General features: G+C 31.2%; 1 protein-coding gene and 1 non-coding gene across 2 annotated transcripts; both read right to left on the bottom strand.

Annotated features, from left to right (window-relative positions):
- Positions 1-3502: 3502 nt before the first annotated feature.
- TRNAT-CGU (transfer RNA threonine (anticodon CGU)) lies at positions 3503-3574 on the bottom strand. Its single transcript has one exon. It is a non-coding gene; the product is annotated as a tRNA-Thr (tRNA).
- A 1130-nt stretch (positions 3575-4704) lies between these two features.
- On the bottom strand, positions 4705-10358 carry LOC112709455 (protein LONGIFOLIA 2). The gene is made up of 5 exons (XM_025761339.3): positions 9053-10358; positions 8614-8684; positions 6187-8307; positions 5899-6049; positions 4705-5678 (listed from the first exon to the last, which is right to left on the bottom strand). The coding sequence occupies exons 1-5, from the start codon at positions 9195-9197 to the stop codon at positions 4879-4881; spliced, it is 3288 nt and encodes a 1095-aa protein (XP_025617124.1). The 5' UTR covers positions 9198-10358; the 3' UTR covers positions 4705-4878.
- Between the last annotated feature and the right edge of the window lie 1720 nt (positions 10359-12078).

Below are 12078 nucleotides of genomic sequence, written 5' to 3'. Positions count from 1 at the left end.
CAGAAGAGTACGTCACTGCTAAAAACAAAATATATGGGCCTTGTGGTCCATTGTGGTTTATTTCTGCTCTCCAATGTCCATTACTATTTAAGATAAAATGGGACCACCCATTGGCCAATGATAAACCCTTAAATGAAGCTCAGTATCGCGGCGGATTAATCCTTAGCATGCCGGATTGGGAGATACTGTGGGAAACAAAAAAAAAGACCACTTTTGATTCCTTTCCTTCTTCCTTTTGTTTCCTCACATTAAGCAAAAATACTTTTTTCTCCCCTTTTAATTTCATGCAACATGTAATAAATCACCTCTTACATGAGGTATGGAGTGAATATTCTTTTGAGTACTTTAGTTTTCTTTTCTTTTTTTTCTTCGGTTTACCTAACAAAATGCTTTAGTAGCTTAAGTGTTATATTCCGAAATTGATTTTAAAGACTATCCACTGAAAAATAAACTCCAACAGAACTAAAGATTAATCATTGACTTGTAACTACCCGAGAATTTATACTTCAATAGTTCAATTATATACTTGTTTTTGAGCTAAAGTTCTAAATTTAGAACGAACAATAAATAAGGGGGTAATACTATGGTGCTGAACAAAAAATTTTTCAGTAAGTGCTGAAAATAGGTGGCACAGTGAAAGAGTTACGCGTGTGTAGGTTGTCTTAATGATAGTTGACAATTTCTGCAGCGTGGTCAGAGAGTGATGGAAGAGAACTCTTAATTAGATGTTATTTAATTTAGTTAATGATAATGATTATGTTATTGGACTGTTTTTGGGAGTCCAACAAATATTACATGTTGACAAAAAAATGGATAACAAAATTTAAATTTTTGGTTGCTTCTTCAATCATTTTAAATAGTCTCTAAACTTTAGATAGCCCATTTTCAGTCATTTTTTTTATTCTTTTATAATATTTTTTTGACTTATTTTTTTATAGCAAATTTTAAATTTTAAAAATTTAAATATTAATTTTTTATTTTTTTAACAAATTAGACAATTGTTTTAAGTATAATAAGCAGTGACGAATTTAAAAAAATTTAGGAGTGTAGGAAAAATATATATATTAAAAAATTTTGTTGAACATTATTAATTATATGGAGATATAAAATTTAAAAAGAGTTAGTGAATATTTTTTATTTTAAAATACTATTCATTATATATATTTTATAAAAAAAATATTTTTTTATTTTTAAAATTTGAACTTAAAATATTTTAATTAATTATAGATAACTTGTTATCTTAACTAATTTTTTTATAATTTAACAATAAAAGACTGAATTAATTAGCACATTAGCGTCTAATGATATACTAATATTTATAATTTGAAATTAGAACTATATATAAATACTAAAAAAAATTAAATCTGTATATAGAAAGTATATTTATATAAAATAATAAAAACTTAATTTATAATATTTTTTTATTTCTTTTTAAAATAATTAAATTTGTTATATATTTTCTTAATTTAATTTTGGTATAATGTTGGATAAAAGATTTTATGCCTTTGTCTAATTATGTATTATAATTAAAATATTTTTTATTACTATTTCTAAAAATGAAAAATATATTCTAAATTAGTAAATTAATCGATTTATTTTAAAATTATATATGTAATATAGGTACATATAATAGAACAAAAGATAAAAGAAAAATAATAAGGATGAATAAATTGAGATTAAAATAAAATATATAAAGTCATAAAGAGAATAAAAAATTAGATTAATACATAAATTATAATTATTTGAATTAAAATTTGTAATTAAAAATATTAAAAAGAGAAACAATAAAATTGGAAGATACATAGAGTTATTGAGAGCTATATAAAAAAAAGGATAATTTAAAATTTACCTTTTGATGAAGAGAATATGACCACTAGACAAGGAATAGAAAAAGAAGGTTGAAAACATAAAAATAAGAAAATGGTGTAAGAGAATAAAAGAGCGACGACACAAGAACTAAATTTGATTAGGTTAAATAATAGTCAAAATAATAGAAAAATAAAAAGTGAATTTGAAACTTTGGCTAATTGAATTTAATTTATTTCTATTAGGTCACTTAAAATTTAAAATGAGAATATATTATATATAACTGTTTTTTTTAAATTAAAAACACAATGGGGTAAATGTCCCCTCATTTTTGTTACTGAGTTTGTGCTTGACAATTGGTCAATAACAATCACTTTTATTTACTTAAAAAATAGAGAATATAATATTCTTTTGTTTCAGACAATAATAAGAGTATAATATTTAATCGTTTGGTTTAAAAAATTTTAATTCATTTTTGAAGACTATCTTTGAAAATATGTTTTTTTTTAATTTAATTTATCTAAATAATTTATTCTTATAAAAAGTTATTGTGCTAAAATTTAAAAATTTTATTTTTATTCTAAAAGCAACAATAAATATGTATAAAAAAACATGTTTAAAATTATTTTCATTATTTTTTGAGAGTATTCAAGAAAAAGATTTAATTTTTATGTTCTATAAATATAAAAAAATTTATAACTATAATCAATTGTACATAGTCATGTAAAAAAATAAATAAGTTTAATTGAATGATAATACAGATTTTAAATTTTTATTTATTAAAAAGTATATAAAATTTAAAATTTTAATATATTTCTGGTCAAATCTAACAACATGAACACATATAATCAAATTTTGAAGAATATTTTCAAAAATGAAATAATTTTTTTAAATAAACAGTTAAATATTATATTCTTATTATTGTCTATAACAAAAAAATATTATACTCTTTATTTTTTAAATAAATAAAGGTGATTGCTATTGATCTATTGTACTTAAAAAAATGTCTAATTTGTAAGAAAAAATTAAAAATTAATATTTAAATAAAAAATATAAAAATAAGTAAATTTTAAAATTTAAAATTTTTTATAAAAATAAATAAAAAATTATAAAAGAATAAAAAATGACTGAAAATTTGGACTATTTAAAATTTGGAGACTATCTAAAATGAATTGAGTAATACAGAAAGAAGCAGCCAAAAATTTAAATTTTGCTATATATTTTTTTGTGTCAACATCTAATATTTATTGTAGTCCCAAAAAATGTCATACTAAAATTTGTTGGACTTCCAAAAACAGCCCATCAACATAATCATCATCATTAACGAAACCAATTGACATTTAATTAAACGTTCATTTCCATCACTTTATGGCCACGCTGCAGGAATTGTCGGCTATCATCAAAGCAACTTATACACGCGTAACTCTTTCACTCCGCCACCTATTTTCAGCACCTGCTGAAATTTTTTTTCTTCAGCACTATAGTAAAACCCTAAATAAGGGGCAATCCATGAACTTGGGGCTGCAAGGAGCCCAATGTCTTTAACTATGTGGGCCCTTGCACATGTGTTTGTTTTGCTAGTTGCTACACAGCATCGCGGACATAAACGACAACTTGTTTGACCAAATTCCGAAACGGACATTCTGTAAACGACGAAAAACAGAAAACTACAATAACAAAACGACAAAATGAAAATAGCCCCCGGCGAGGATCGAACTCGCGACCTTTCGCTTACGAAGCGAACGCACTACCACTATGCTACGGAGGCAAGCGCGTTAGCAGTTTCTTATTCAAAATATTTCAATAAATAAATGAGACCTCATTCTTGATTTGTATATCCGATTCTAACTTCCAACCTAAGCATGATTTGACTTTTGAGTGAGTTCTAGCTTACAGAAGTTTTAGGTAGGGGGTGTCCATGGATCGGATCTTATCCGCAGATTCGCGGTCAATATCTGCATCTGATTCGAAAATTGCGGATACGATTTGATCCGCAAATTGATCGGATCGGATCGTATCCGCATCCTTTGTGGATTGGAATGTGGATATGTGCTCTACATCTGCGTATCCGATCCGCGGATTTTAGATCCGCACCATAATAATTAAAAAATAAATAAATATATATATATATATATTTGGTATTATATTTACTTGTTTGTATGTTTTAGTTAGTAATTATTATTTATATATTGTATTATTTTATTTTTTTTATTTAGAAAGAGTTTGATTAAAAATGTTTTAGGAATAAATAAATTTAAAAGTATGAAAGAAATATTTTTATCGAATTTTTTTACATAGAAATATGATTAAAAAGATAAGGTTTAATTATGCAGATATATCCGATATCCGATCTGATCCGCAAATGTGCGGATCGGATCCGGCACTAAAAAGCGCGGATATCATATCCGATCCGATCCGATAGAAATTGTGCAGATCGGATCGAATTTTCGGCCATATCCGATCCGATCCGATCCGCGGACACCCCTAATTTTAGGGCCAGGGTTACTATCGTCATTTGCATGATTTTGGGAAGAATGGAAGATACTAGTAGAGGTTCTAATCAGAACCCTTTGTTTGTTGGAATGATTTAACCGTAAAAACGAATGTTCAAAATAACTTATTAGCTTAAATATGAAACATGTTAACTTAGCCAAGTCACCTATTCTTATCACTAGTTTAATAAAGCCAATTCGTATAGCAATCAACACTAGATAATTGACTAGTTTTAAGTGAATTGAATGGATTATTTGATATAGATATTTGCTTCATACATGGTCCAATGTTACAAGTTGTCAGCAGTTTTCTCCATTTTCATGCATGAACTTGATGACTTTACAGGAACCAAATTTAACATCACAAGCAAAACAGAAACTAGTTCATCGGTAAGACAGAAAAAGATTTCCACAAGAAATTTCCAGAATATGCATATTGCTGTAAATCCATGATAAGTTGTTTTCTTTACAACTTAGCAAAAGTAATCAAAGCTAACGATGATTATTATTGTTATTATATGTAATGACTGTGAAAACATAGTTCAAGATTAGTTAAAATGTGAGAAATGGAATGAAAATATTACTTTCCAAATAGCTTCCTGCGTCTAACTGGCTTGATTCTCAAGCCCGTTGCTTCACCAATCACAATCTCATCAATTAAGTCTTTAAATATCAGTCTCTCAACATCCAACACAACCCCAGATGTTTCACCATGGAAAATTGTCCAACTTTCTGTTCCATTCATAACATTTTCACATAGTATACTTTTTATACCATCACCTTCATCTTCTGTGCATTCGGGCTTCTTCACTTGAATTTTTTCTATCTCAAAGCACAGTTCTTTTAGAAGTTTCTGTGCACTGAGGTTCTTCTTTGCGAGTCCATTAGGCTTCAACCATGGTTCAGGAGAAGAAGCTAGTTTCATGCCAAGAATCTCATTCACAGCATTAAAGATGAATCTCCTGTGAGACTTGTCTGTGTTTGTCTTCTTGTAATCAACTTTTTCAATGCCGATTTCTTCTTTAGCAAGAAAGCTACTTGCCTTGGTCTGCTCCAATACAAGGAATAACTCGGGGTTAATGGGATGACCCGACGAGTGGCGTTGAAATGTCAGCAATTCTGAACTCAGATCTCTGAGTAGGAGACCTGAAGCCAATAGTATTTCTGATATGTATCTGTGGTCTGGGTTCGAGTTTTCGCAAAGGGAACCAATGTAATCGATTCTAGCCTCGTCGTGACTCGAGTTTAGCCGTCTAAGCTTCTGAACCAGGTGATCTATGCTTTGCAATTTCTTGCGGTTGATCTCGCTGTTAACTGAAAGGCTATCATCTGCAGTGTTCCACTGATATTCATAATCGTCTTCTTTAGATTGAACATCACCTGCTTCAGCATATAAGTCATAATAATGAGGTACAAGGTTGTGTACAAATAAATGAAAAAACAAAAGCTTCATCGTATAAGAGTATCATATGACACAAATACTACTAAAATTTCTCTCTTTAATTACTTCATAATTATTGGCAACTTAATGTATTATTCATCATCAGAAATAATATAGCTCTTAAATTTTCTCCCTCATTTTAAGGGAAAAAAACCATACCTTTCGGAGCATTGGATATAAGCTTGACTGGGGATAGCACATCCTCTCTGTATACTGAGCCGTCCAGAACCGATACAGGGCTCGGATGATCTGGAGCATCCATTGCAAGTTCTGAAATAGGCTCATTCTCATCCAACATCAGAGTTGATTTCTGAAAATTTAAGCAAAACACTCATATCAATGATAAATGGAATATTTTACTATTTTACTCTAAAACTTAGCTTTTCTCATACAGTTCTAATAGGCAAAAAAAGCTTGAATTGTAGAAGTAATTGTCATCAATCTTACCTTCTGTATTGTTCCTGAAACCACCTGCTCAATAGTCTTAAGAGATGGGCTTTGGCTTTCGACAGTTTCAGCAGATTGTAAATTGCTGGCTAATTCCACATCCATCTTTGACTCAGTTATGGTACTTCCTGATTGTAGTGATGTCTCATCCCCTTGGAAACTCAAACTTCTTGATTCATTGCTTATTTCACTAAGTTGGTCATCACTTTGTTGTGAAATAGGGACTTTATGCCTCGGTTTTCTACCCGGAGAACCTGATTCTGTGGTCTGCTTACCAGATTGTCGTCTCGGTTTACTTGACTCTGATGGAGGTGTTGGTGGGCGAGAACACTTCTCAAGTTCTAACTTCTTTTGTTGCAATCTTGGGCTAACAGATCCTGAGTTCTTTACAGAACTTGGGCTATTTTCTTTTGTAAACTGCTGAGATCTTGGTTGTGATTGTGTTGATCTTATAGTCTTGCTACTAGCTTTCTTTTCACTGAAGCTAGTAGAAGCTTCCCTGTGATTGTTTCTAGGAGACTGATCTTTTGTTATTCGACCAGAACCTGTACCCTTTCCATTACCTGTACGTACCTTCATCCTCACACTCTGGAGTTTATGTGAATCAGAAAGCTCAACAAGTGGAATAACTGAAGATGATGAAATTCCATTTTTCTCAATGTGCTTTGCCGGTTTCATTATTACAATTGGAGATTCAAAGCTCCTTGCTGAGTCAGATCCCCCGAAAGTTGAAGATGCAATGTTGTTTCTGTGAGGACTTTGTTTCCTTGCTGTCCTAGAATTCTGAGTTAGACTCACAGGTTTTGGTTCATGGTCTCTTTGATTTCCTACAAGATTTGAAACTTGTTCTTCTTGTCTTGTCTCTAGCAGCCCCTTTGCTTGCATTGCTTCTAGTATCTGTTTGAGCGCTCTAAGATCCCTTCCAGACTGATCAAATTCAAGATTCTTCAATCTCTTCTCAACTTCACTGTAAACTGAAGGGAATGAATCTGTTATACTTGTAGCCTTCATGGCCGCGGAACTCGGTCTTGGTGAACTTTGATTTCTATCTCGCCGCTTCCATGGTGCAGGTTCAATGGGATGCCTTGAACTTGAGATAGGTTTCACAACCAAATCCGGGTTCTTCCTGCTTGGGGAACTCGGGTCTTTCATTGAGCTTTTCGAAGAATTAGAAACTTTGAATGGCCTAATGAGTCCATTTTTTGATGATCTTGAAAACTGATCATCACCTTGAGTTGGGTCAGTTTCACTCAAAATTGAGCGAGTCTCACTGGCTAAATTGGACGCTGGCAATGCTTCCAACCCCATTAATTTTGCTACAACACTCGGTGGCCGGCTCTGTGATGCTGCTGAAGGCCGTTGTTGCAGACTTGAGACTTTGTCATCTGAGTCGGAAGTACCACTACTGAAATTTCTTAAGAGATGATTGGATTTTGAATCAGAGGTATAAGTACGCCAAGAAACTTCCCTGCTGTCAAGGGAAAGTCTAGGAAGCTCTTTTAGTCTTGGTGTGGATTTGATGGTATCTTGTGATTCAGAAGAGTATCGATGTACTTCCCTTGCATCATAAGAAAACCGACGAGCATCCTTTGAGATCGAATGCCTTTGTGCATCTTTTACTTCATAAGGCAACCTCCGAACCTCTCTACCTTCATCATAGTGCCAAGGGGCTTCTGTAAGCTTAGAAAGGACTCGGATAGACTCCTTTAGATCAATAGGCACACTTTGTTTTCCATCAATTCCAACTCTATCATATTCATAATCAGAAATGGACAGATGAAGAGGTCTCGGTGAATCTTTCTGCTTCGATGCACGAATGGAAACTTCTTCTTTGATTGTAGTCTTCACTGATAGTCCTCTGGCCTCTCTGTACATAGAGTCTTTTACCACATCCCTCAGGTCAAGGGACTGGTGACCCAAATTTGTAGAGGTACTTGTTTGGTTCATAACTTGGTCCCTTCTAGGAGTTTCAGGAAAAGTAATCCGGTCGAAGGAAGCATCTGCTTGAGCTTTACAGTCCATAGAGGATATTGACGATGAACACGATGAAGAGAATGAAGCCCTTGATGATTCTGTTGAAATTCTTTGTTTTTCACTTACACCCTTGTTTAAGTTCATATCCTGCAATAAGTTCATTATGTTGCACAAACTTAGTTTCACAATGCTACTTAGCAGTTATAAAAACGCCTATACATTTCTTAAAACAAGAAGAAAATTCTGAACCTAGACATTGAAAGTCTGTGATCTAGAAGAAGGACAAACCCTGAAAACAATTTTGAAGGAAGGTAACAAACAATTCGTAGTATTTTAACATACCTTTTGATCAGCATAAGCATACTTAATTTGGTAAGAAAATTCCCAGACCCAGATTAAAGCATTATTATAAGAAAATTTGAACTTCAAAACAGTGAAAAACAAGGTTCTTACAGCAGCTGTTTGCCGTTGGTGTATGCTATTAGAATCTCTTCTCATGCTCTCATAATTGGAGTGAGAATTACCTATAACAAAAGCAAAAGCATTAGATGTGAATACTCTAACGTAGAGACAATAAATTATTAAAAAATCAACACCTAACGCTGCAAATATCAGGAGCTAACCATCATGGAGGCCTAATGGCTAATTCACTACATATAATTCAATATGAACAAATACAAAAGAAATAAAAATAATCAAAATATTTGTTAAGTAAATGATCACAACAATATCATCCACAAGAATGCAGAGCAGGAAAAAACCCTTGAAACACAAGTGATAAATCATCTTTAAGATTGAGAATGGGAAAAGTAGACAGAAAGAAAGAAAGAAATCATGCAAACATAAACTAAATAAATCATCAAAATTCAACATGTGAATGCTCAGAAAATACCAGGAGGAAGCCTCTTGTGGCTAATGCGGCGAGGAGTAACTATCTGGTGACGATCAAACAGTTGGAAAATCCCAGTCATGCATCCAATTTGCTTCTGCAAATCTGGGTTTTCATCTGCTAAAGAATGCAGCAATTTTGCGGCCATATTCACCTCTCTCTTCTTTTATTTTTTCCCCCTTTTTTCTACTTTCAACAACTAAAGACTCAAATTCTCTCAACCACCACAATCAACTACTCCTCCTCTTCATAAAAGCTCCATCATTTATTACTCTCAACTCCACTAAACACCACAACACTGCAAAGTCAAAATCTGAAGCTACAAAAGATAGAATCCAATAACTTTCTGAGGTCCTTAGTCCTTAGCATATCCACACATAAAAATTCATTACAATTCTTAGAAAAACACAAGGAAATTTGTATCCTTTGTCATTGTCCATCACACTCAGAAGTTTGGTCCAGACCACAATTCATGGTTATATTAACTTTGATAACTACAGGTCAATGTAGCAGGCTAGTTTCCACATATATATGTAGTTCTATTTCTGCAGCAAGAGATAAAAATTTTCCTTTTTGGCAAGAATTACAGGGCCCCAATTTGTAAAAATCCTTCTTTTCACATAAGAAAAAGAAAGAGTACTATCCTCGAACAGCTGGTGTGTGATCAGATACCACAGAATTGGCTTCTAGCAAGAAACTAGGAAAGAGAACAACTTTTGCAGACTGTAACTGCAATCCCAAGAATTTTTCCAATTATGACTTTCTGTATTCCCTTTTTGGGTTCTTGAGTTTCACAAAAACAAACCAGACAATATCTTATATGGTGATAACCAAAATAAGCCAAATGTAAAAGAAGGGGACCAATAAAAATGCACCCAAAAAAAAAAAACTAAGGAACACACACACGCATAAAAGATAGAACCACCTTAATGAAACTACTAGTACAATGCAGAAACTGTAAATGAATCTCTGCAGATCCAAGAAGGATTGTGTTAATGTGATAGGAAGGTGTAATGATCATTATAATAATACATAACTATACTATATAGTTATATGATATAATGAAAATGTGCAACCAATCTGGTCAGAGCTGGCATAAAAGTATTTTTTATTAGTATTGGTATTATTATTATATGTGATTTTTCTTTGGGAAATAAAGACAAACAGGTGGTGAGTGAGAAATGTTTGTGTGGGTCAGAGTTACTCAAGGCTATTATCTCACAAGTCCATGTGAGATGGAGGGTATGTGGGTCAAGAGCATGTGATTTTGTCAGCACAAAAATGGAGGAAGAGGGTGCATTACTACTCCCACCTATGCTCTAAGACTCTAGCTACTGCAATAAAACGGGATAAATTATACTCCTCCCAATTAGAGTTTCTCAATTTCTAAAAGTTTAGATCATATTACATCTAACAATTATGATTTGCTTACTCATTTATTTTGATTGGATGACAAAATAAAAGTGAACTGAAAACTTTATTTAAAAAAATTGTTTAGCTAATATATGTTGTTAAAATTTTTACTATTAGTAATATTTAATGTGATCCGTTAAAAAGAAAAAGAAAATGTCAAAGCGTACAAATTTGGGTCAGAAAAGTTGGAGTATTTCTTGCAAATGGTTAATGGTTTGTTGACTTTGTTCCTCTCTTAGAAAGTGAAAGTCCAAGCCTCCTTGCTAGAACAGTTGTCATGTGTACAATGACTGTTTTGCCCTTAACTTACTCCGTGAATTTGATTAGTTGCTAGTTATGTAACTCATAGGAAGAGAAAAACGTTTTATTATTTTAAGAATATGTACTTTTTTAATTAATAATTAATATAGGAAAACTTATATATATAACTAGAATTGTCATAAAATAAAACAAATGTATTAAAACAGTGTGAGCCTGTTGTATTAAAGCTTGCATTCCTACCTTAACTATACAACACGGTTTGAGCAGATCTTGACCAAGTTAAAAAAAAAATTACAAAAAAAAAACAATAGAAAACAGTGCTCAAGAAGAAAACATCATTGGAGGATGTGTCAATTGCCAATTACCATTTATTTTATGGGAGCTACTCAAATGAAGATGCAAAAAACATCTTTTTATGAAGATGCTTTGTATAAAAGTGTGATTTATTGATTTGGCCACACTTCAAATAAAAACAACACTTTTATAACATATCAAAATCTAACCCTACACTCCATCATCTAAGGGTCAAAAAGAAAAATCATCACATGAAGACAATTATAATATCTTCATGGGAGTACCCACCTTATTTTATTACATTCACATTCACATTCTAGTGATAGAATATCAGGTTTTTTAATCATCAAAATTCTCTCAACTTGCAATCATCATCATGCTGTAAATTCTCTTCTTTTGTACATAGTATTTTATTTCATTTTTTTTTATTTTATTCCCTTTTATGATTGATGAGCTCGATAAAGTTAAAGTTTATTATTGTGTCAATAATGAGTTTATTAATTAATTAATACTCTAAAGACACCACCCTACACTACATGGATGCCATTACAAATTCTGAACAACCAATTCCTAGCATTTAATATCACATGGTCAAGTCAAATGATGCATCATGCATATATAAACATGCAATAATTATACATGAATTATGAATTTATGATAACTATACTGTTACGGTACTCATAATTACAGGGACTATAATAGTAGTTATACAATTTTAATATTTAAAAAATATTACTAAAATTAAAACAATATTTTTTATTATTAAATAATATTTTTTTATTTAAAAAACAAAAATAAAAAATATTGTTAAAACATAAAAAATATAAGATTTAATTAATTTGTTAGTTCTTATAATTTTATTATAATTAAATTTTTATATTTTTTTAATTGAATCTGTATATTACTTTTAATTTTGTAATTAAATCTTTTCATGTTAAAAATACTAAAATTAATAAAATATTTTTTTCAAAAAATATGTAATTAAAGATTTAATTAGAATTCTAATCGTAGATATCTTTAATTTACAAAAAAAAATATTTAATTAATTCTAATATTTTTTA

Source organism: Arachis hypogaea, chromosome 1, assembly GCF_003086295.3.
Source record: "Arachis hypogaea cultivar Tifrunner chromosome 1, arahy.Tifrunner.gnm2.J5K5, whole genome shotgun sequence".
NCBI classification, from domain to species: domain Eukaryota; kingdom Viridiplantae; phylum Streptophyta; class Magnoliopsida; order Fabales; family Fabaceae; genus Arachis; species Arachis hypogaea.
This window is presented reverse-complemented; position numbering and strand designations above follow the sequence as displayed.